Source organism: Meles meles, chromosome 1 (genome assembly GCF_922984935.1).
Source record: "Meles meles chromosome 1, mMelMel3.1 paternal haplotype, whole genome shotgun sequence".
Taxonomy (NCBI): Eukaryota; Metazoa; Chordata; class Mammalia; order Carnivora; family Mustelidae; genus Meles; species Meles meles.
In genome coordinates, this window is record NC_060066.1 from 203,428,605 (window position 1) to 203,454,139 (window position 25,535).

Sequence of the window (25,535 nt, forward strand, 5' to 3'; positions counted from 1 at the left end):
GTAAAATAAAGCTAACGTCCCAAGAGCCACTCTAAGATTTTAAGCCTTCTCCTTCAGGCTGTTTCAGTATCTTTAATTAGTGCAATACTTACCGTTTTAACTTTTTGTATGTTTAAGAAACCTGCCGTTGTCCATTATTATCCCCAGGAAATAAAGGTAAATCTCTACGGTTATCATTAAAGCCACATTTTCCTCCAAGAGTAGCCTTGACGGCATTTTATCCCTAATGCAAAATAGCTCTTTTCTCCTAGTGGAAATCGATAATCAGGTACCAATTTATTTATCAGAATGACACGGGTAACAAAAGGAGGCCCTCCAATACTTTGGGAAGAATGTCAGGGCTTCAGGATTTCAAACCGTGCACAGTTCTGGCGAAGATGTCTTTATTTAGGCAGACGGGGTCACAGGGCCTAGGGTTTAACGTCCTCCACTGACACCCCCCCACCCCGGCCCGCCCATAATGTCCTCGAAGCACGCATAGTTTTCCTTGAGCCAACTGTCAAGTCCAACTGCTTTTCCCTCTTAGATCTGGAACTCAGATCGCTAGATCGGCAAAAAGCCCGTTATTAAAGCTTACATTCTTTCTTTGCTGGTAGAAAAATGGGGGAAACACAACCTGCCGGGACAAACTGCAAAGAGCGATGTAACATGCAAGCTGGTAATATTATTAGTGAGGGTAATCAAGACACAACAGGGGTTTGGGACTAGTGACTGTAACAGCGAGAGGTGGCGCGGGGAGCAGAAAGTTTTGTAGACTACGTAGCGCTGTCGTATCACTTAGTGGGGGACCTTTGGGAGGGGGGCAAGCGGGTCAGTGATCAGACTCTGGTCCTTAGCTGTCTCGGGTCGGGGCCACTATGTCCGCAGATGCAGAGCCTGTTCCGCTGTCCTGGTCTTGCTAACTTCAACCAAATCTCCAACTCACCTTTCCCCGATGGCCCGGAGCCACAATGCTCCCACCTACAGAAACGACTCCCAACGCGCAGGCGCGGGGATTACGGCGCCCCCCCCCCCCAACCAGGCGTAAATCCTGCGCAGGCGCAGCTCCTCCGGCCCGCCTCCGCGCGGTGCCGCCCTTCTCCTGAGAGCTGAGGGAGGTCGCCCTGAGCGTCGCGTGTTTTGCTCGGCGACTGCGTCGCACAGTCTGACACACGGATTGCGTCACTTCCGCCCCCTCCCGGGAGGCGGCGCTGGGCCGGTGGCAAGCCCCCGAAGGGAGCCGCAGTAGTACGACGGAAGATGGCGACGAGCGGCGGCGAAGAGGCGGCGGCGCCGGCGCCCGGGGCCCCGGCCACGGGGGCTGACACAACCCCGGGCTGGGAGGTGGCGGTTCGGCCCCTGCTGTCTGCGTCCTATTCAGCCTTCGAGATGAAGGAGTTGCCGCAGCTGGTGGCCTCAGTCATCGAGAGGTACCAGGCGGCGGCCCCGGCGAGGCGGGCGCAGAGAGGGGGAGGGGAGGTCGTGCCGGATAGTCTGGACCCGCTTCCAGGGCCGCCTTCTGCTGCTGGGCGACCCCCGCCCCAGCCGCGGCTTCGGGGCTCCCCGATCCAGGCGGACGAGGGCTTGTCCAGGGCTCCTTCTGCCGGTCCATGTAAATTATCGTGCCTCGATTTCCCTTCCGAGGAAAACTTTTGAAGACGCCCTCTTCAGAGGGCGTGGCTGGACCCGTTTGGGAGTGACTTCGGGACGCTTCGCGCTCTTTGGGGAATGTCCCCGGGGCTGCCCCCTGTGTAAAGGTCATAGCACTGATGAGTTTGCATTTCTTGCCCGAACTCATCCCCCTGGCCTGGGCCAAAGCGGAGCCTGGGGTTTAAATTGGAGATGTGCCACATAATTTAATAACGGTCTTTCCGTGGCGCTGTAATCACTGGGGGCACGTGCTGTTTCTGTGGCTGAAGCCACTAGTGACCACTCAGGACTCTGTTTTCAGGTTGCACTTACTGTATGTTGCTACTGTAACACCGTAACGGTCTTTGATGAAACCATTTCAGTGTTAGTCTGAGGTCATTTTCCCACAGAAACAGTGCCCTCGCTTGCGCGCGCGCTCCCTCCCAAAATAAATAATCTTCAGGCTCTTACAAATGGGGTCATTTATTGGTTTGGTATTAAATCGCTTCGTCATTTTGTCCAGAGTTCTTAGATCGTGATAGTTGTGTTCAACAAGGCCATGTTATCAGGATGCCTGTGTTTTCCTGACTTAACATTGCTCAGAGGAGTCTTTCTTTGGTTTAATGGCAGACGTGCTTTTAAAGGGAGTCTCACTTTTATTTTGCTAGTCAAACCTTACTCCAATAATCTGCAATTGCTGACTGGGTCATTTTAGCTTCTTGCCAGCAAGGGTATATCTTAATGTCATCCAGAAGGTTAGAAATTGCTATTTATTGCTAAGGAATGCCCATGACTTGACAGATTGTTTATTGCAATGCCTGTTGTTAGGTTTGTGATGCTTTGGATGCAGTTTTTTTTTTTTTTTTAAGATTTTATTTATTTAGTTGACAGAGAGGTCACAAGTAGGTAGAGAGGCAGGCAGAGAGAGAGGAGGAAGCAGGCTCCCTGCGGAGCAGAGAGCTCGATCCCAGGACCCTGAGATCATGACCTGAGCCTAAGGCAGCGGCTTAATCCACTGAGCCACCCAGGCGCCCCTGCAGTTTTTTTTTTTTAAAGTTATAATAAAATAGTGGCTGGGTTTGGTAATTTTACTGTTAACTTTACAGATGGGTTTTCCTATCTAATTATTAAGCCCGGAATATTTTAAAGATGTAAGCAAGTATCAAGGTACTGCTTTCAAGTTAATGTGGCCTTTTTTTAAACTGTTTTAAACATTTGGCTTGGTGGTATTTTTCCTACATTATACTCATCATGTGACTGTTAATGGACAATATACCACTCTAAAGTATTTGCATTTTTTAATTTATTTCAAAGATTTTTAAAAAAGATTTTATTTATTGATTTAACAGACAGATCACAAGTAGGCACAGAGGCAGGCAGATAGAGAGGGGGGAAGCAGGCTCACTGCTGAGCTGAGAGCCTGATGTGGGGCTCGATCCCAGACCCTGGAATCGTGACCTGAGCTGAAGGCAGAGGCTTTAACCCACTGAGCCACCCAGGCGCCCCAAAGATTTTATTTTTAAATAATCTCCACACCGGGGCTCAAATTCTCAAACCCAAGATCAAGACTTGCATGCCCCACTAAGCCAGCCAGCTGCCCCTGCTTTTATGTGTGTGTGTGTGTGTTTTAAAGATTTATTTATTTATTTATTTGACAGACAGAGATCACAAATAGGCAGAGAGGCAGGCAGAGAGAGAGAGGAGGAAGCAGGCTCCCCACCGAGCAGGGAGCCCGATGTGGGGCTCTATCCCAGGACCCTGAGATCATGACCCAAGCCGAAGGCAGAGGCTTTAACCCACTGAGCCACCCAGGTGTCCCTGCTTTTATGTTTTTACGGACGTGACACTCTCCCATTCATCCGGTATTCCAGATCCATCTTTTCAAAACTATAATGGTTTAGAAACTCCATCAAGCTTGTAGAAGGAGCCAAAACCGAATATATCAAACTAGGTTTGAATTTTGCTAAATGAGTGACAGTGCCCCCTCGTGTACCCTAAGGTAATCAAGAGTTGCCTGTGTTTGTAGACACTAGTTAGAGCTCTCTTCACGATTTAGGAAAGATATCCAAACTAATGGATGTTTAGTAACAAAAGCTTTTATTGTAAGGCAGGATCCCTGGAGTCTTGCTTCCAGTTTTGTTGCTCAATTCACTTTGAAAGGTGGTTCTGTGTCCTCTTTAGGGTCTCTGAGAGGAATATGATCCTAAGAAAAGTTTTCAGAATACCTGGTTTACAAGTTCTTTACAGTAAAAAGCAACCAAACTTACTAGTGTTCAGTTTGGTGTAGAGCAGAGGTTGGCATGCCTTTTTTTCTTTTTTTTTTTGGGTAAAGGGCCAGAGAGTAAATATTTGCAGGCTGTACATTCTCTGCCTGGATTAGTCAACTCAGTCATTGTATAGCAAAAGCAGCCTTAACACAAGATGTAAGTGAATGGGTGTGGCTGTGTTCCACATCTTATTAGTGGACACTAAAATGTGAATTTCATATATTTACATGTCACAAAATAGTTTTAACAGTTATTTTTCCGCCAAATAAAAATTGCAAAAGCCATCCTTAAATATGGGCTGTTAAAAAAACAGTGCCAGACCTTGGTTTAGAGCAGAAGTTAGTACCCTGCTGTTCTGTTTCTCATAAGTTTTTGCCTTTCAAGAAAAAAAAAATGAGGGGCGCCAGGGTATCTCAGTCGTTTAAACGTCTGACCCTTGCTTTCAGCTCAGGTCATGATCTCAGGGTGGTGAGATGAAGCTCAGCACAGATCTGCTTGAGATTCTCTCTCCCTGCCCTCCCTGCTTGCACCTACACTCTTTAAATAAATAAATAAAGTCTTTATTTTAAAAAAATTTTTTAAAGAAGATTTTATTTATTTGGCAGTGAGAGTGAGAGAGCACAAGCAGGGGGAGCAGCAGTAGGAGAGGGAGAAGCAGGCTTCCCGCTGAGCAGGGAGCCTGATGCCCAGGTTCCATTCCAGGACCCTGGGATCTTAACCTGAGCCAAAGACGGACGCTTAACCGACTAAGCCACCCAGGTGCCCCAATAAATAAAATCTTTAAAAAAAATGAACTGAAGGTGTCAGAATTGTGAAAGTATTTCTTGAATATAAAGTTAAGGCTATCGAGTATAGGACCAGATCAGAGTCATCACTGTACAGATGCTGTGGTGGGCTTAGGTAATCAAAGGTTTAGTAGTGCCTAGGCTGCTACTTCTGGGATTGCTTCTCTCATTTGGGGTTCCCTTTCTATTGTCATGACTGTCATCCATGTTTTCCTCCCTTGCCTCCAGAGAGCTGTTTTTCTGTTGGAATCTGCTATTCTCTGCTTCCCTTTTAGATGTCCTTTTAGATGCCAGCTCTTCCTTCCTGTCTGACAGCCCGCTCATCCATTGAATTTCTCCCTATTTGACCACTGGGGACAATGACTTGCCCTGAGACTCCTCCGTGCTCCACCATTCTGCTTGCCATCTCTAGTTTTTCATACCTTTATAGTTGGAATTGAACTTTGGGTTTGAAGAAGAGGTAGATAACAATGTCTAGGTCTGATCCTGTTAATTAAGTTTGGCTTTGCAACCAGCTGTGAAACAAAGGGAGAATAGATTAGCATGGATAAACTGGGAAACATACTTTCAAAAGTGTCCTTCGGTTTTTAAAAGAAAAACATACCTGAGTTTACTTAACAAGAAATTTATTTTCATTTCTACTGCCTTTTGCTAGCATTTGTTTTAATAGTAAGGATTGAAAATCTTTACAGTGCTCTTACTTTTCCAGACCAGAAATGGAGCTAGAATAAGCTCTGTGGAGCACGTGCCATATATGGGATTAGTTAGTACAATTGCTGAACGTAACCTTATATTTTAAGGTGCTGTCAAACACAGAATTCCTTTCAAAGCTCTGTGTGAGATATGTTGGTGACCATGATTATCATTGAACACTTAGACCTTTCATAAATTACCAAAAAAAAAAAAAAAAAAAAAAAAAAAAAGTCCATATCCCATGAACCAGTCCTTCCTAGGCTGTCCTGGCCTCTTAACGATGTCTCAGTCTCTGCCTCCCAGGTATTCGATGAAATTTAAGCCAGAGACCTACTTGGGAAGGTGGAAGCTATTATAAAATCTCTATTAGATAGTTTGGTCATTTCCTAAATCTCTTGAAAGGGAGAAAGGGATACACTGATGTCACGCTTCTGTCAGGCTATAGGACAGAAATTCATGATTGACCTACAGGAAATAAAGCTTGCCACCAAATGATAGCGTGTAATTGTGAGATTAGTCCTCATGGCTGGTTAATGTCTTAGTGTACATTCACCACAAGTTTGTCAAGAGTGAAGGAGGTACCGGAAAGCTTAACTGTGTGCTACTCTGTGACATACAACAGATCATTAAGCATATATTTTTTTAATGCTGTTATTCTTAAATTGTATTCATTTTGCTTACTTGTTTCCTGATTGTGTCATGAAACAGGCATAGTGGATTCTGTTCTTGGGAGTTTATGACTGATGAAGGGAAAGGGGTGTGTGGAGTTTCCATAGTTCAGAAAAAAGATATAGATAGTATAGTGTCTGAGGGGGAGAAGGAAGGTGAATCTGTGGTCTTTTATTTTGTCCTCTTGGCATTCCACCTCTTCCTAAAAAAACCTAGATATTTCCAGACCTGAGCCAGTTATTTTTTACTTAGATGTCAAATTAGATTTCTGTGACCAGACTGCTAGCTGCTGTTTCCCTTTGTTCTCTGCCTCACATTTATTTTGTATGGGATATAAGCGTTTCGGATTCCCTGTTTTTCAGCAGTATTTCAACCCCAGCGGTGTTGTGGTTGGAATGTTTGTTAGAAGAAGCAGATGTTTGAGGAAGATAGCTTGACTACCCAGAGGAGAGAGATATTTTTACCTATAAGTCTTATTTTCCTTTCCCTTTGTTATATTTGCCTGTGGTTCTTCATTCTTCCCCATTCCTACCTAACTTCTTGCCCTTTGTCCCATTTTTTTCCATTTCTTTGAGTCTTCTGGTATCTTGGTGTTTTTCAGATTGTTGGGGAGTGAGGGTGGCAGCAAGTCTCTATTAGGCTACTCATACACACTTATTTCTTTAAAATGAAGAGATACGATAATGTCCTTTGGGCCACATGTCCACATGTCCTACTCCTTCCTTCAAGTCTTTTCAAATTAATTTCCCTATGTTTATCCTTAGTTGCCCTAAGCAAACTGTAAGTGCAGCTTGAGAGTGCTCCATTTTTCGCATGCCAATGTCCATCTTTCCCCAAAGTACATTCTTCGTTTTGTTTTTTTTTTTTTAAATTGGAATAAGGCAGTTGTGCATTTCTAGAGCAGGAAAATCACAAAGGGACAGCATTGAACCAGGCAGTTAAATGAGCTTATTCTTGTTTTATGGATGTATTTCATTATCTGAATGGAAATGAAAGCAACAGAATAAGTTCATCCTTTGGGTGAGTAGTTTTTCTCTTAGTTCTAGTAAGCCTGTTCAGCTGAAAACCATGGGGTTAAGCAGCTCTGAACTTCTGAAATAAAACAGAAGGTAAATGACTCAGTAAAATACATCAAATTACAAGGTGGGGAAACCTTAGAACAATGACTAAGAAAATACAAGGACGAAAGTGAAAGAACAACTAAGTGTATGAGGTAGAAGCGGGGATTTAGTAGAAGTTTTCTGCTGAGTAGGATATGACCTCTACCAGTGTGATGGCCACCAAGTTGAGCATTACAAGTGTTTAAAGGTTTTTGTTTCCTCTTTTTTTGTCCATCTGACAAGTAGAAATGATCCTTGGTGGGCAGGAAAGCCCTTACACACTATAGATGCTCCATAAATATTTTTTCTTGGTGAAGCAGTTCTTCTGAGATAAGGAACTGATCTTTGATAAATCCCCATTTATCCTAGATAAATCCCCACATAGCAGAGTGTTTGCAATGCCAGACTTGTAAGTGCTATTTGAGGTGATTCATCACTCACACCGGCACCTCCCCGGTATTGAACTTCTCTTTTTGGCTCTTATGTTGATTTGGCAAGTGGATAGAGTCCTGACTTTGTATATTTCCCTTCAGAGGCTGATACTTCTGGCTGGAGAATTAACTCACTGAGGAAGCTGTTTAGCCATAGCCTTCCATTCTTTCCATTTAATAAGATATGTTTTGTTTTATTTTATTTTGTTTTCATTGTCTTCTTGTTTCATGGGTTGTGGATTAGCATCTGATTTGCTAGAATTACATAAATGTATAGTTTTAAGATTTACGGGCTCCAGATTTTCATAGAAGAGGGCATTTCCTCAGCTCAGGATAAGGGATATGGTTAAAATCCCTGAATTTGTTGTGATCTAGCTGTGTCCTGGTTGGAGATAGGGGAGCGTGGGGAGACAGGAGAGCTCTGGTACCTGGTGAGTTTTGGGTTTTAATATTGATCAGGTGATTTTTCTCTGAACTGTTGATTCTTGCATTATGGACTGGTCTTGTGTGGTCTTCAAAATGGGTTGTGATGACCTGTATTCCCATTAACAGTATTTTGAGTGTTCTTGGTCTACTCCCTTTTGGCCAGCACGTAATATTACTAGCTTTTGGTCTTTGGCAACCAGTAGTATAAGACAAAATGGCATCCTGTTATGTTTTAACTTGTACTTCTTTAATTCTAAGTGAGTGTGAAAATGATTCCTGCCTATTAGTCTTTGCCAGTCCTTAAGCCTGATGCACCTTGAGCAAGGTGCTTACTTTGAATTTGCTGAGCTTCCCTTTCTCAATCTTGAACATAGGGATGGTAACAGTGCCTCCCAAATGGGGCTGCTGTAAGTGCCGTAATGCCTGTGAAGGGGTAGGGTGTCTGGCGGATAGGAAACACTAAGTGAATGCTAGCTGAATTTTTTTCTTTGCAGTGAATCCGAAATCCTGCACCACGAGAAGCAGTACGAGCCCTTCTACTCCTCTTTTGTTGCACTTTCCACACACTATATCACAACAGTTTGCAGCCTCAGTGAGTATTCCGGGCTTGTCACTCCCTTCTGAGGGCTTCGGGATGGGGGGACGGTTGTGTCTTCTCTTTGGAGGTTTCTGAACAGGTTGTTAACGAAATCTGTTTTAGCACTCCTAACCTGTTCACCTAGCAGTGGAGACCACTGGCCGTCTGATAAGGCTCTGGAAGTTCCTTTACATAGGCCAGCCAAGAGGGGTTTGCAGAGTACTTGGTTTGGATGTCTGCTTCGTAATCTATTAAGTTAAACTGTACCTTCTTAATCAAAAGCATTTTATTGGTTTCATACATGCACATGTAATTACCAGTGTGTTAATTTCTGGGGGCTGAGGGGGGATGGGCGGATACCAGCTTGAGGTTCGGATGCCACTGATGAAGGTGCTATTCTTTATTTGGTTTTGGTGAGAAAGTAAATTCTCCTTTTGTATTCTCTAGTATGTCAAGGGATTTCAATTTCAGTTCCCCATCTTTTAAACTTTTTTTACTCTTATTTTCTGCTATTTCTGAATTTTTACATTTGTTTAAATTTGTTTGTTTAAAAGAAGTCCTTTAAAAAAAAATCTAACTCAGAGTTTTGAAGAATTCGAATTATTTACTTAAATAGTTTGCTAAGCAAGTAAAATGAAAGGAAGCTATAAGGTTGCTGGGTAACTGTTGTGTGCTGTGGTGTTTATTAGCACCACTGGCTACTGGTGGAGGAGTCACTTTTAGCTTGAAGAAATTTTGTGTAGGAAACCTCTTGTAAAAGACCTTTAGAACCTATGGGAAAGGAGAAGTAGTATATTCTAGTAGTTAAGAGCTTGAACTCTAGAGCCAGACTTCCTGGATTTGATTCTAGCCCTGTGACTTTGGGCAGGTCATTTAACCTCTCTATGGTGTAATTTCCCTATCTGTTATGAAAAAGAGGGGGAGGGGGGTAACAATCGTACCTACTCAAAATGTTGGTTTAAGGATTCAGTGGGTTAATATATTTGAAGTGTTTGGTACTTACTGTGTTGTATTTTCTATTATAATGAATTTCCAGTAGATATGAGATAGATTGATCTAGAAGCAGTGGATGGTATCAGTGCCAGGAAGCCTTTGTCAAAGGCCCTTGGATTTTTGGTTCTGAATGATTGTTATTATGGAATCGTGTTGGGAATGCTGGGCACAGAGCTTGGGAGTTGTCTGGTTTGATGTACTAGCCATGAGGCTGACCAAGCTATGGCGGTCTGTTAAGTCAAGTCCATTTCTTTCTCAGTTCCCCGGAACCAGCTTCAGTCGGTGGCAGCAGCCTGTAAAGTCCTGATCGAGTTTTCTCTTCTGCGTTTGGAGAATCCAGATGAGGCTTGTGCCGTGTCCCAGGTGAGAGTGATGGGTTCATTTGTGGCCCTTATTTTGAGGTAGGACTCTGACACACTAGTGGAATGATGGAGAAGGGTGGTATAGAGCAGGGACTGGTGATCTTTTCCTGTAAGAGGCCAGATAGTGAACAATTTGCTGACCATTTGGTCCCTTTTGCAACTAGTCTCTGTCTTTTAAACTCTGCCTTTGTAGTGTGAAAGCAGCCACAGACAATACATAAATGAAAAAGCATAGCTGTGTCCCAGTAAACTTAATTTATAAAAGCAGGCAGTGGGCTGAATTGGAGCTGTGGTTCACCAGCCTCTGGTACAGAGGGCTGCAGAGGACTTTGCAAGGATTGCAAACTTCCACGTTTCCAGGGGTCAGGCAAATAACATCAAATGGGTGAAGCGTGCCAGTTGAAAAGGGTGCCTGACCCAGCTATGAAAGGCCAATCACTGTGTAGCTCCAGTCAGTCGTTGCCAGATAGGGGTGGAGACTCAGTTGCTGTGTCTTGTGAATTATTGAGAAAGATAAGAAATCTGGATTTGTCTGTTGAACCTTCCATGTTTAAAAAAGTTAACTATAGGGGCGCCTGGGTGGCTCAGTGGGTTAAAGCCTCTGCCTTCGGCTCAGGTCATGATCCCAGGGTCCTGGGATCGAGCCCCGCATCAGGCTCTCTGCTCGGCAGGGAGCCTGCTTCCCTTCCTCTCTCTCTCTCTGCCTCTCTGTCTACCTGTGATCTCTGTCTGTCAGATAAATAAATAAAATCTAAAAAAAAAAAAAAAAGTTAACTATAACTGCAAGTAAAAAAATAAAAATCCAACAACACTGTGAGCATAGAAAGACAAATTTGCAAACCAGATGTGGTCTGAGGACCATCAGCTTATGATCTCTGCTTTAGTGTTTTCCCTAATTTCAGTTCTTTTTTTTTTTTTAATTTTTTTTTTTTTAAAGATTATTTATTTATTTATTTGACAGAGAGAGAGATCACAATTAGGCAGAGAGGCAGGCAGAGAGAGAGGAGGAAGCAGGCTCCCCGCGGAGCAGAGAGCCCGATGCGGGGCTCGATCCCAGGACCCTGAGATCATGACCTGAGCTGAAGGCAGCGGCGTAATCCACTGAGCCACCCAGGCGCCCCTTTTTTTAATTTTTAAAAAAGTTTTATTTATTTATTTGACAGACAGAGACCACAAGTAGGCAGAGAGGCAGAGAGAGAGGGGGAGCAGGCTCCCTGCTGAGCAGAGAACCTGGCGCGGGGCTCGATTCCAGGACCCTGAGATCATGACCTGAGCCAAAGGCAGAGGCTTAACCCACTGAGCCACCCAGGCACCCCCCTAATTTCAGTTCTTGATATGAACCTGAATTTGGCCCTGTGCCAGTGAGAAGTCTTAAAAGAGTAGTATCTTCTGAAAGACATATTTGTCTTTGTTTTCTTTTCAGAAACACTTGATTCTCCTCATCAAGGGCCTGTGTACTGGTTGTAGTCGACTAGACAGGACTGAAATTATCACGTTCACAGCAATGATGAAATCAGCCAAGCTGCCGCAAACGGTGAAGACACTCTCAGACGGTGAGCCTTCACTTGCCAGACCTAGTTCTTTGACTGCTTCCCTGGCCAACTTTTTCCTGCTTTGGCTTCTAGTGGCACTCTGCTCATCCTTGTTTTTGGTTTTATATTTATAGTGGAAGATCAAAAAGAATTGGCCTCACCTGTAAGCCCAGAGCTGAGGCAGAAGGAGGTACAGATGAATTTTTTGAATCAGTTGACGTCGGTTTTCAACCCTAGAACTGTAGCATCACCACCCATAGGTCCACAGACTCCGGTGAGTTACTCCATCCAAACATCCTCATCCCTTGGGGTTTTTAAGATGATAATACTAGAAAAAAGTAACAAATGTATCTAACATTTGTAATGTAAATGATGTATTTGCCTAGGGTAGAAAGACAGAAGAATACAAACCAAAAAGAAAAAGCGAAACTTCCCCTAATTTTCTTTCCACTGTTGATATTATTTTGATGATCATTTCTTCTAAAATTTCTCAATGCAAATAAACATATAAAAGACATGTACACTTTTCTGTAAAAGGCATCACACTTGCTGTTAGTTGTAGAATATATGTATCTTCAAGCTTTGTATTTTTCTCCCCTTGGGAAAATAACTTGTATTTTCCCTCACATTAGAGAGGGATTCCCCTCCTCATTAACTGGGAATTCTGAAGAGTATCCATAGACCTTCTGCTTAGTTTTAGCTCTTGCTTAGATTCTGAACTGTAGGGCCGTTGTCAGCAGGTGTTAATACCATGATAGGCCTTTCACATCCTTTGTTTTTCTTCAGGCTGAAGGGGAAAATGATGAGCAGTCATCCACAGATCAAGCCTCTGCTATCAAAACCAAGAATGTGTTTATAGCTCAGAATGTGGCTAGTCTTCAAGAGCTGGGTAAGACTCTTAATTGTCATAAAGCTGGTTTCTCTGCTTTCAAAAATTCCGTTAAGTGGAAAAAAAATCAAGCAGCAGCCAGAGGCCCACTTGTAAGGTCGAGCCTTGTCATTAATGCAGGTGGCTCCGAGAAGCTCCTGCGCGTGTGTTTGAACCTGCCCTATTTCCTGCGCTACATTAATCGGTTTCAAGATGCAGTGTTGGCCAATTCTTTCTTCATCATGCCGGCCACAGTAGCAGATGCCACTGCTGTTCGGAATGGGTAAGGTGCTCCACGATGGGTGCTTTGACTTCTAAAGCTGCTCTCGAGAGAAACCGGGTGGTTGTTTATGGCATCCTACCTTTCTTTAATTATCAGATTATAGAAGCAAGGGATTCAAGGAGACACTTTGGTTAACCTCCTTCTCTGTCATGTTGTAGTTTTCATTCACTGGTGATTGACGTAACCATGGCATTGGATACCCTCTCTCTCCCCGTGTTGGAACCTCTCAATCCTTCTCGTCTGCAAGATGTGACCGTCCTCAGCCTAAGTTGTCTGTATGCAGGTGAGGGGTTGTGATGTCTGATCTCATTTTCTCAGTTCGGTGCAAGTATACTTTCTGGAAGCCATGAGATCACCCTGCGTGCTCTGCTCTCTACCCCTTCCTTGAGCCCTTACCCCTGAGGATCATCTGCTGTCTCATCTAGGTGAAAGGAGGTCTCCGTAGGGATCTTGTGAATTATCCTGCGCTTGCACAACTGGTGGCACGTGATGTGCGCGTGTGCTGTCGTCGTCTCTGCAGATAGTCAGTACCTGCTTATGAAAGCAAAATGCCAAGTACTGTTGGGATTTTGAGATGAACCATGTGTAATCCATGCCGTCAAGGAGCCTACACTGAGAACAGTTAGGGCCACATGGACTAATACACGGTAGGGGGTGATAAAGGCAATAAGAGAAGTGAAGAGTAGTTGGGTGCACAAAGAAGGGGGAGATGGAGTCTTGCTGTGGGAGCAAGTCTGAGGAAGCCTTTACAGAACAGGTGGTTTCTGTTTATATTGATAAATACAGCAGATGTTACCCTTCATGCTCCCCCCGGATCCCCTTTCTTCCTGTTGCTCATGCTGCCTCGAGAGTGGGGATTGACAGCTGGTGTTTGCTCTCTTTTAAGTTGCTATGACAGTGCCTTTTTAACCCAATTCACTGATCCTTGGTTTTCAGTACTGTAGTCCTGTATGTCTGGGAAGGTATACCAATTTCTGATGTTTACTTGGTTCTCTGAGTGAGGGTTTGAACAGCTTTGACATCCTGACCTTGGGGACACCAATAATTGCTGAGGTTGATCATTTCCCTACATTCTTTCGATAGCTTTATTTTGAACATCTGGATATAAAAAGGATATAAAGAGAAAGGCACTTTAAATTGGGTAAAGCGGTAGTAACGAAGGAGTTCTGTAGGGCAGGCGGGATTGCAACTTGGCTACCCTGAGGTAGAGGCCAAAGCAGGACTCAAAATACCCTAGAGTTTGGGGGAACATACTGTATAAGTGTGTGGAGGGAAGGGATGAAGGGAGAGGATATGTGATTAGTGGGTATTATATAGTCAGAGAGAACGGAGGACACAATCACAGAGGTCTTAGAAACGCAGTCTAAGTCATGTGGACAGTGTCCTATAAACAGTAGAAACCACTGAAAATTCTGACCTATATTCAAGAGCAGTGTGCAGGATATTTTGGTGTGGGGAAATTTGGAGGCAGGAAGCTCTGTTAGGAGGATTTTTTTGTAGTCATTCAGGCAAGACACGGTAAGAGCCTGAGCTAGGGCAGCAGCAGAGGGACGAGAAAGCTAAAGATACATGGGACAGTGTATTCTCCCTCAGCTCATCTGTAATGCTCATTTCCTCATCCTCTGTCTTTGATTTTTTGCAGTTTTTAAGTTGGGATTATTTAATTTTTAGGAAATTTCTTGTATCACATGGCTGTCCGTGTACTTAGTCAATATTGGTTAAAGAGTCCTTAAAATTTTTTAGTTGGATTAAAGATTCCAGGTTTGGGTTGTTGAAATTTGATGGCCTGGGATTTGACATAAAGACAAGGATTTGGCCTTAGTGTCTTTGAGGAACACCAGACATGGAATGTTTTTCCCCTTGACAGAGATCACAAGTAGGCAAAGAGGCAGGCAGAGAGAGAGAGAGGAGGAAGCAGGCTCCGTGCTGAGCAGGGAGCCCAATGTGGGGCTCGATCCCAGGAACCTGGGATCATGACCTGTGCCAAAGGCAGAGGCTTTAACCCACTGAGCCACCTAGGCGCCCCAATAGATTTTATTTTTAAAGGAGTTTCAGGTTTATAGAAAAGTCAAGCAGGTTATACAGAGTTCCTGTCTACCCTGTCTCCCCAGTACCATTTCCCTTATTATTCATGTATTGCATTACTAAGGTAATGAACTTTGTTATAATGATGAACCCAGCATTTGATACACTATTATCTGAAGTCCATTGTTTATGTCAGGGTTTCCTTTTGTTAGGTGGTTCTGTGGGTTTTGACAAATGTGTAATGTCCTGTACTTATCATCACTGTGACACAATATAGTTTCTCTGCTCTGCAGTTCCCTGGAGTTCCGCCTAGTAATCCCACTGTCCTGCCTGCCCGCGCTGCCAGAAACTACTGAGCGTTTTACTGTCTCCATGGTTTTAACTTTCCCAGAGTGCCCTAAAATTGGAATCAATTATACATTATATTGCCTTTTCAGACTGGCTTCTTCTGCTTGAAGTGTGCATTTAAGTTTCCTCCCTGATTTTTTTATGACTTGATCACTCACCCTTTTTTATTGCTGAATAGTATTCTCTGTGTATGTGTGCCATAGTTTGTGGTCGAGCATCTCAGTTGCTTCTCATTGTTGGCAGTTACAGACAAAGCTATAGTAAGTGCTCGTGTGCGGGTTTTGATGTGGATGCAAGGGTTCAGCTTGTTCAGGTAAATACTCTGGAGTGTGATTGCTGGACCGGATGGTAATGCCATCTAGTCTTGCTCTTGTGAACATTAGTCTCAGTCGTCAAATCATGGAATGGTTTGAGGGGTAGGTTGTGTTTTCTGTTCCTGTTTTGGTGGACTCCTGGGACTGTGCCATGATTGGAATCTGTGCATCTTTCCCTCCCCCTCCAGGTGTGAGTGTGGCAACTTGCATGGCCATCCTGCATGTGGGTAGTGCCCAGCAGGTGCGGACGGGGTCCACGAGCTCCAAAGAAGAGGACTACGAGAGCGATGCGGCTACAATTGTCCAGAAATGTGTAAGCCAGGTCCCCTGTCCCCGGGGGCCTCCGTCGTTCAGTGAGGAGGTAGTGCCAGGTCCACCCTCTTCTCCATACCCTTCCCTTCGGTAGTAGGTCTGAGAGGTGGGCATTCACATGGTTGGCTCTGCAGAAGGCATCGCGTCATCGTGGTGGCGTGGACCTTGTGAAAGATGAGTCACCCAGTCTGCACGTGTGCTGAGGGCTTGCTGTGCGTCACTGCGCTTTGAGAGGAGGCCCGCAGTGCACGAGATAGTCTCCCGGAGTGGTGGCTGTGTAGGATGCATCCCTGTGAGGTGCTGCGATCTGATGGGGGCCTGGCTGTGTTGCTTTAGGTTGTGTGGGGAAAACATCTCTGAGAAGGTGAGCTGTGAGCTGAGTGTAACAAGGAGTCAACACCATGTGAAGGTCAGGGAAAGTGTGGTGGAATCCTGTCATTAGAAAGTGACTTGAGGATATTAAATTCTCCAAGTGAAATTAATTCGGGTGGGATTAAAGTTTGTAATGAAGTAGGTCAGCTCGCTCAGATTTCTGTGTATGTTTGATGTTGGACAGCTTGAAATCTATGACATGATTGGACAAGCGATCAGCAACTCCCGGCGGGCTGGTGGAGAGGTAAGAAGTATGTCTCTGCTACATTCCTGTCTCATAGCTCGTAAGATCACCGCGGTCATCCTTTTCTTTTGTACTTTTTCAACAGCACTATCAGAACTTCCAGTTGCTGGGTGCCTGGTGTTTGTTAAACAGCCTTTTCCTCATATTGAACCTCAGTCCCACTGCCTTGGCCGATAAGGGGAAAGAGAAAGACCCACTGGCTGCACTCCGAGTCAGAGACATCCTTTCTCGAACAAAAGAGGGAGTGGGCTCTCCTAAATTGGGACCTGGGAAAGGGTACGTGTCTACTTGACTGCTGTTCATGTTGTGTTTTGTGTCACTGCCGTTTTGTATTGATGGGGAGCTAGGGTAAGCCCTCTAATCTTCACATCAGTGGAACTGTTTGCCGCCGTACCTGGTTAAATTTAACAACTAAGGTGATTATTGTCTCTTTTCTACATCATAGCTGTGTGATTTTGGACAAATTGTTCATTTTTTTCCTGAGTTTGCTTATCTCTAAGAGGGGGAAATGTCTGTGTAAGGTAACTTTCAGGGTTTTTAAGAGGTTCAAATCAGAAAAAAAATGCCTCTGTTTTGTAGAACGGGCTGGTGTGACTTGCAGGTAATTACTCACCTGCATGTTTGACCTGGAAGGAGGATTGTCAGGTCCTCTTGGCTTGCTTCCTAAAACATTTGTTGCCGTCCTGATGCAGTCTGGACAGTAAGCCCTGCTTGCTCGGAGAGGACTTAGAGATAGGAATTCCATGTGGTTCGAGGTTTTATTTTCTAAGCCCAGGCATTTCTGGATTTTATTTATCTTTTGAGTCCCTACCACATGCTGGGCTCTTCCAGGCATGGAGGATGTAGTGCTGTTCAAAGCAAATGTCTGTGCTTTCATGGAGCTTATTTTCTAATTGGAGCAACAGTGAACACAAGTACACTAGTAAGTTCAGATTGACTCTCATAGGAGTGTTATGAAGAAAAATAGGCCTCAGCGAGGGGCTGGAGAGTGACGGGGGTGTTATTTTAGTTGGGATGATGAGGAATGGGCTCTGAGAACAAGGTGGAGAGAACATATGTGAGGTGACAGAGTGAGCCATGCAAATTTTAGGGGTACAGTTCAGATTTGGAGGTGGAGGTATGATTGACTTTTTTTTAAGATTTTATTTATTTATTTGACAGATCACAAGTAGGCAGAGAGGCAGGCAGAGAGAGGGGGGAAGCAGGCTCCCCGCTGAGCAGAGAGCCTGATGCAGGGCTCGACCCCAGGACCCCGAGATCATGATCTGAGCTGAAGGCAGATGCTTAATCTGCCTGGGACCTAGTGGGGCTTAATCCCAGGACCCTGAGACTGTGACCCGAGGCAAAGACAGAGGCTTTAACCCCCTGAGCCACCCAGGCGCCCTATGATTGACATTTTTAAGGATCAGCAAGGTCAGTGTGGCTGGAGTGGAGTCCTTGGGGAGAGTGGTAGAAAGTTATGTCAGAGAGGTAGCCAGGGGCCAGATCTGCCTGGGCCAAATGTAATCTGTAAGTGGTGGAGGGTTTTCCCCAGGGGAGTGATCTGATCTATCAGTTCTTAGTGACCCAAGAACCCAGCTGGCGTGGGAGGAATAAGACTGCAGGGTCTAAGGCAGAAAGGAGAGAGAGTAGTTGGGAAGCTCATGCATTATTCCAAATGAGAGATGAAGGGACTTGGAATAGGGTGCTTGTGGGAAAGGCAGAGAGAAGAGGTCAAAGCCGCATGTGTTTGGAAGGTACAACTGACAGGATTTGGTGATGGCTTGGATAGTGAGTGTGAAAGATATGGCATCAGAATTTTTTCACATGAGCAGCTGGGTTGCATAATTTATGGAGACAGGGAACACGGGTTTACGGCTTGGGTGGCAGGAAGGGGAAGTATAGAATTTCATCTTTGCCATACTGAATTTGAGATGACTTTCAGACCTCTCTTTGTGAGATGGTGAATGGGCAGTTGGTATGGATGTCTGGAGTTCAAGGAGGAAGTCCAATTCTGGACCTCATTCAACAGATTATTCATTGAATATCTTCTCTGTCCTGAGCTCTGTGTCCTTTCTGGAATGCTGCGATGTATATTAAAAAAAAAAACAACCAAAAAGCAAAAACACGTTTCTAAGAGACGTGAAGAGGTCATGTCAGATTGTATCTAGAGAGTATTCTAATCAGGGCATTTGGCCTGGGCAGAGAAATCAAGGCAGGTTTCCTTGAGGAAGTGTTAAATGAGCTGAAGTTCGAAATAGAAGTTGGGATGGTGGATACTAGATACCAGGCAAAGAAGGGAGGTAAGCATGTTCCATAGAGAACAGTAGTTTGTGATTTTTTGAATTTCTCTCTTCACACTTGGCACTGTAGAAGGAAATGGGAGGAAGCCAAAAGGTCTATCCTTCAAAGTAACAGTAATGTTTAAAAAATAGCTCTTGTTTCTTGACATTTAAAAAGAAAATCTATACCTTATGTAAGTTGCAAACCTTAAGAAAGGGGAAAATAAGTCATCCCAAATTCTACCTCCCAAACTGGTTAAACACTCTTTGAGACATTTTTCAGTGCACATGTTTAAGATGTGTGTGTTTACAGAACAGGATTGCTGTTAGAAAATATCATAGATGGGGCGCCTGGGTGGCTCAGTGGGTTAAAGCCTTTGTCTTCCGCTCAGGTCATGATTCCAGAGTCCTGGGATTGAGCCCCTCTTCAGGCCCTCTGCTCAGCAGGGAGCCTGTTTCCTCCTCTCTCTCTGCCTGCCTCTCTGCCTACTTGTGATCTCTGTCAAATAAATAAAATCTTTAAAAAAGAAAAAAAAGAAAAAATATTGTAGATAATTTTTCAGTGGTGTCGTTTTGGATTCACTATGAGTGTTTAATGGCTGGCGGTTTTCCACCATATGAACATGCCGTTGTTAACTAATTACCCTATTGAAACACTTACTTACGCTGTATTAAATTTCTTGTGTTGATAAACTATGCTTTGATAAATTTTCTGAATGTAAATCTTTGTGAACTTGTTTAATTATCCCCTTGGGGTAAATTCCCAGAAGTATGATTGTTGGGACAAAAGGGCATACTTATGTAAAAATTTGCAGGGTTTTGCTAAACTGTTCTGATAGCACTCTCACTAGCTGTATGTGCCATCTTTGACAGTGGCTGTTATTAATCTTCATGTTTGTCTAATCTTAAAAGAAAAAGATGCTGTTACATCACTCCTGCTTGTGTTTCTTTATGAGTGTTGCTGTAACTGTCTTTTTACCCCTGTTTTCTCTTCAGTATTTCTCCTTTTTTCTTACCGATGGACATGAGCTCTTTGTGTATTAGGTGTACTAATTTTTTGTCCTGTGGTCATTTGGACAGAAAGAAAAAGTTTTACTCACATTTAAAGTGTAAAACTTTGTTTTTATTCTCTTTAGTTTATGACTAGATACTTTATAGAAGTTGGTGATTTTTATCCTTTGTCTTCTCAAAAGAATGACTTTTTTTCTTAATTGATGAGCAGTTTCTTCTAAGAGGCTATCACTCTGGAACAGCAGATGGAAGAGATACCTAGGGCAGAGTGTGGGGAAACAGCGCAGAGCATCCCTGCCCTCCGACACATACCACTCTCTTATTTCCCTCTGTTTATCAGCCCAGAAGCTCTCTGAAAAGAGTAACTTTTATTATTTTTTTAATTTTAAGTTTTTTTTTTTTTAGAGATTTTATTTATTAGAGAAAGAGAGTACAAGCAGGAGGTGTTGCAGGCAGAGGCAGAGGGAGAGGGAGAAGCAGGCTGTCCACCGAGCAGGGAGCCTGATGCAGGGTCCCTGAGATCATGACAGCTGAAGGCAGATGCTTAACCCACTGAGCCACCAGGCATCCAAAAGAATGACTTTTTAAAAAGTTCAACCACCCTTTGAATGTCATCATCTTTCACATCACCCTGTAAATTCAAACTGATAGTTTGAATTCCAAAATGCTGGTGTTTGGAAGCCTTTCTGTAGTCCTGGAGTTCTTAATCTGAAGCCTATGGGTCCTGAGGCAGGCTGTGAGTGGGCTTCAGGGAGACGAAACTTTTGAAATTACATGTAGATATTATGTGTGCATTTTTTTTCCTTCTGGGGAAAGGTCCATAGTTTCTGAAAGGGGTCAAGGCCCCAAATGGCAAGATGCCCTCTTTTTGAGGTTGTAATTTGTTTGTTTGCTGTTTTGTTTTTTTGTATGTATAGGCACCAGGGATTTGGGGTGCTCTCCGTAATACTGGCAAACCATGCTGTCAAGCTGTTAACCTCTCTCTTTCAAGACCTACAAGTGGAAGCTCTGCACAAGGTGAGGGCTCATGCTTGGGGTCAGCATCTCCATTGCTGGCTTCACTTCTGGGGGAGCTCCCATGAGCCGTCTGATCCTGCTACTTCCTGCTCAGTTGGAGGACATGAATTCTTTTTTGCTACGGTTCCCTTAAGGGCTGGGAGACAGATGGTCCTCCTGCGGTCCTGAGCATTATGGCCCAGAGCACCTCCATCCAGAGGATCCAGCGGCTGATTGACTCTGTTCCACTGACAAACCTGCTGTTGACATTGCTCTCAACCTCCTACAGAAAGGTGGGTGGTGTCAATGCTTCTGAGAATTGGAAGCTCTTACATAACCCTTTCAAAATGAAGAAGAAGATTGTATACCGTGGCCTTCATAATCTCAAGAGTTGTGGTAATGGTTTTGAAGATGAGCAAAATTCTTAAATGATTGCACATTTGAATCTGTTGTTGATTGCAGTGTTGTGCTACATTTGATTGCTTCATGCTTGGAGACGGTTGTCATGCTGATGCAGTAACTTAGAGGGCACTCTGGAAACACTCCTGATTCAATTCTTGTCTGTAGCTTTGGCTTTGGAGGGCCTTGGTGGGGTAAAGTGATCAGAGCCTAGAAGGAAAGGTGCTATTAGAAGGACTTCCTAGATTTAGAGTAAAGGAAAAGACACAGAGAAAGTGTCTCATGTGGTGAACGAGGTGAAGTAGGGCGACTCCATTTTTGTGACCAGCAGTTACAAAGCCTCCTGCTTTCCTAGGCCTGCGTCCTGCAGCGTCAGAGAAAGGGCTCCATGAGCAGCGACGCCAGCGCCTCGACGGACTCAAACACCTACTATGAGGATGATTTCAGCAGTACGGAGGAAGACAGCAGCCAAGGTAGAGAGGGCTCTTTTTGGTCTCCAGGAGACCGGCAGCAGAGTGCAACGGGAAGTTCCCCCATGGCTTCCTTTAGTGTTCTGTTTGCTGTCTTCACCTGCCTAGTGTGGATCTTGATTTTCTGTGCTCTCAAAGGTGACATCTTACTTAGGAGTAATTTGAACTGTGGAGACTGAAGGACAGAAACTACTCTCAGTGAAGCCCGGATTGCTTTTTAGTCCTTCCCCTCCAAGATTAGAATACATCTCCGTTCCTCTTTCTTTTTGTGTGGACCCATTTCGTGAACTCTGTTCTGAGCTTTCCCAGTGAATCTCCAGAGGTTGTGTATGAGGGATTTGGTTTGGCTGTTGTCATCGGTGTGTGGCTTGGGGAGGAGTAGGTAGAGGAACTCCAGCCTCTGTTGCAGTGAACAACAGGGCAAAACAAGCACTCCCTCTTGTCTTAGTTTGGAGACTGAATAAGAAAAATGTCTCAGGTTCTTTATAATCAGGTTTGTGGGTGTAATGTTGAAAGGTGCAGCTCTTAATTTGGGCATTACAACTAATAGACAAGTAAAAATCTGTTTTTCAAAATGTTTGGGTTGTTGCCAGTAAAGTGATGTCATTTATCTTCATTGGGTTCCTCTAAGAAATACCAGTTTTATTGAAGTACAGTATACATGCCGTAAAATGCTCCTGTTTTAAGGGTACATTTAGATGCCACCTGAAATCAAGATATCCTTGTGTTCCTTTTGACGTAGACACTTGCATTAAGCAGATGTACTGAAAATTTTGTAAAAATGTGTGATTTTTATTACTTCTTTCTTTCTCTGTTCAGATGATGACAGTGAGCCTATCTTGGGGCAGTGGTTTGAGGAGACCATCTCCCCCAGTAAAGAGAAAGCGGCACCTCCACCCCCTCCCCCGCCCCCTCCGCTGGAGAGCTCTCCTCGAGTGAAAAGCCCCAGTAAACAGGCCCCTGGTGAGAAGGGCAACATTTTGGCTAGTCGCAAAGATCCTGAGTTGGTAAGAGTGGATTTCTGAGGTTTAGGGGAGGGAGAGATGGGGAGAAGGGGTGTGAAAAGCAGATCGTTTGAACTAAAACATTTTGTAGGTTGGATTAACTGTAATATTTAGATATTTTTTCTTAAGACTTAAGTGTACCCATGGTGTTTGATTGAGTTGTACTCTTGGTATTGTTTCTTTGATTGAGAGTTAGTAACGTGACCTTTGGAGTTAGAAGTGGGTTTGAATCCTGCTTCTGCCACTCCTGGATCTGAGACTTTGGGCAAGAGTCTAAAACTTCTCCAAGCCTCAGTTTTGTCTTCTGTCATATGGGAGTGATTGTCTCTGCCTTTAGGGGTGTTGTGAAGTGCTCGCTCCGGCAGCACATATACTAAAATAGGGGTGTTGTGAAGTGCTCGCTTCGGCAGCACATATACTAAAATAGGGGTGTTGTGAAGAATGAAAGAGCCCTTAGCGTAGGTGTGGTCCATCCTAAGTGCTTGCTAAATTATTTGTTCAAGCAGCGTTTCTAGATGATGTACTACGCGTCAGCGCTGTTCTAAAGGTAGATTGATAAACAAGGCAGATAAGGGGCACACTTTCATACAGCTTCATCTCATCAAGGTTGTGGGCATAAAACGTTTACACAATAATTCAGTTCATTTTTTTTTTTTTTAAAGATTTTATTTATTTATTTGACAGAGAGAAATCACAACTAGGCAGAGAGGCAGGCAGAGAGAGAGAGAGAGAGAGAGGGAAGCAGGCTCCCTGCTGAGCAGAGAGCCCAATGCGGGACTTGATCCCAGGACCCTGAGATCATGACCTGAGCCGAAGGCAGCGGCTTAACCCACTGAGCCACCCAGGTGCCCCTAATTCAGTTCATTTTGAGGAACAAAATTGTGTGTGTATAAATACAGGCTTCAGAATTCTTTCTTTCTTTCTTTCTTTTTTTTTTTTTAAGGTTTTATTTATTTGTCAGAGAAAGAGAGCACAAGCAGGCAGAGTAGGAGGTAGAGGAAGAGGGAGAAGCAAGGTTCCCTGCTGAGCAAGGAGCCAGAGGCGGGACTCGATCCCGGGACTCTGGGATCATGATCTGAACCGAAGGCAGCTGCTTAACCGACTGAGCCACCCAGGGGTCCCAGAATTCCTTATTTCAGTAATGTCCTTGAGCTGAAGAAATTCAGGGCCTTAGAGGAATGACAGAAGCAAGTCTATCTAGAAACCTCTGTCTTCCCATGGTGTTTTCTGAAGTCTTTTGTGTTCAACTGGTGCCATTTTGTGTAACTGGTAGAATTATGTGGGAAAGATTGTCATAATTAAATTTTGTCCCACTGTAGGGGATTTAAAATCTGACCCTTTAATTCGTGGCTTTTGTTGCATCATATCTATGGGCGTGTTTTGGTTCTCTTTGTATTCAGGATTTGGAGGCAGTCTGGGCTTATGGACCTGACATAAGGTTCTTTATGTTTTTTTTTTCAGTTCTTAGGCCTGGCTTCCAACATTTTGAACTTCATCACTTCTTCCATGCTGAACTCGCGGAACAATTTTATCCGAAACTACCTGAGTGTGTCTCTTTCAGAACACCACATGGCCACCCTGGCCAGCATCATTAAGGAGGTGGACAAAGATGGACTCAAGGGTCAGTAGGCAGGATAGGGGCCTGGTGAATTTTTTTCCCCCAGTGGCGTTTGGCTGTTGGCAGGGAGGTGTGATGCGTCAAGGGGCTGCTTGAATAATGAGTGTCCTTATTTGCTTTCCAGGTTCATCAGATGAAGAGTTCGCTGCTGCTCTCTATCACTTCAACCACTCTCTGGTAACTTCTGACCTTCAGTCACCCAATCTGCAGGTTTGTCTGCACCGGTACCTTCGGCCAAGTGCTGTGTGTCTGCTCCCAGTAGGCTGTAGTGTTCTGATTACAAAGGAACATGGCTTGTTGTGGAAACACCTTCACTGGAAAGAGTTTGAGAGATTATTCTACTATGTCCCGCTGCCCCATCAGGATCATTTCAAGACAGAGAAAATGTGTTCTTTATCCTCAGTCGTTCAGTAAGCTTAAAGCAAAGGAAAAACTACAAAACCAGCTCCTAATGAGTGTCCTAGTAAGATAGGTGGCAAAATAGATAAGAGGGCAGTTCATAAAAAAGGGAAATATCCATGGCTAACAATCCTAGGAATTGCTTAACTCCACTGGTAATCCAAGGAATCTGTGTTGGAAATGTGTTCTAAAAGAGTCATTCAAATTATAGGAGGTAGATGCTTTCTGATACAAGCTTCCTTGCAAACTCACCAGCAAAAATAAAGCCTAGGATCTTGATTGAGGCCTTAAAAAATCTTAGGATTTTTCTCCCCACTAGTAAGTGATGTCTTGAATCCTGTGTCTCGAATTCCCCCTTTCATTAGTTTTATATATATGCTTATTTTTACATTTATATTCTTTAAATTTTCAAATTACTTGGTTGCTTTTAGCTTTATAGTAAATGATACCATCCTTTCTATATATAGTCTTGTTAGGTTTTCTTTTTTCATTTAGTAATTTTCATTATATTGCCAATATTTATCTGTGCTATTGCTAATTCTGTAGTTCTTGTTTTGACTATTATATGCTGTGCCATTGTGTTTGTGACTGTACCGATTTATTCATCTCCCCTCTGCTCCCACTGATGGACCTTTTGGTTGTGTCAGGGTTTGTTGCTACTCCAGGTGTTGCTATGATCTTGTACGTGTCCCGTGGATAACCTGGGGGTTCTCATGGGCAGATAACTGGGAGTAGCTCTGGGAGGACACCGAGTATGTGACTGTGCAGGTAATGCCAGACTGCTCTCTCAAGTGGCTGCACCAGTGCGGTACCTGTGGCTGGTTCAGTGTGAACAACGGGCGACTCTTGATCCTGGGGTTAAGTGTGAGCCCCACATTGGGTGTAGAGATTACTTTAAAAAAAGGGGGGGGGGGCTCTCTGCTGAGCAGGGAGCCTGCTTCCTCCTCTCTCTGTCTGCCTCTCTGCCTACTTGTGATCTCTGTCTTTCAAATAAATAAATAAAATCTTTGGGGAAAAAAAAAAGCACCAAGTTTTATCATTACCAGCAATGTGTCAGATTTATGGATTTACATTTTTTCCCACCATTTGACAATGTGGTGTTTTTTTCCCAATCTCAACTTGAGGCTTGAACTCATGACCCTGAGATCAAGACCTGAACTGAGTTTAA

The 25,535-nt window shown here is 43.9% G+C and overlaps 1 protein-coding gene across 5 annotated transcripts in view; it reads left to right on the top strand.

Moving 5' to 3' along the window:
• Positions 1-1,191: 1,191 nt before the first annotated feature.
• Positions 1,192-25,535, top strand: part of UBR4 (ubiquitin protein ligase E3 component n-recognin 4) — a 135,986-nt gene continuing 111,642 nt past the window's right edge. For all 5 annotated transcript variants that reach the window (XM_046015857.1, XM_046015864.1, XM_046015875.1 and 2 more), the window contains exons 1-17: positions 1,192-1,409; positions 8,474-8,571; positions 9,809-9,912; positions 11,335-11,464; positions 11,578-11,717; positions 12,230-12,332; positions 12,453-12,594; positions 12,753-12,877; positions 15,470-15,594; positions 16,150-16,209; positions 16,295-16,485; positions 20,399-20,498; positions 20,633-20,770; positions 21,232-21,349; positions 22,166-22,353; positions 23,812-23,971; positions 24,093-24,178. In XM_046015857.1, coding sequence (XP_045871813.1) covers positions 1,240-1,409; positions 8,474-8,571; positions 9,809-9,912; positions 11,335-11,464; positions 11,578-11,717; positions 12,230-12,332; positions 12,453-12,594; positions 12,753-12,877; positions 15,470-15,594; positions 16,150-16,209; positions 16,295-16,485; positions 20,399-20,498; positions 20,633-20,770; positions 21,232-21,349; positions 22,166-22,353; positions 23,812-23,971; positions 24,093-24,178 — 2,178 coding nt within the window. In that variant the 5' untranslated portion in view covers positions 1,192-1,239. The remainder of the gene's footprint in view (positions 1,410-8,473; positions 8,572-9,808; positions 9,913-11,334; positions 11,465-11,577; positions 11,718-12,229; positions 12,333-12,452; positions 12,595-12,752; positions 12,878-15,469; positions 15,595-16,149; positions 16,210-16,294; positions 16,486-20,398; positions 20,499-20,632; positions 20,771-21,231; positions 21,350-22,165; positions 22,354-23,811; positions 23,972-24,092; positions 24,179-25,535) is intronic.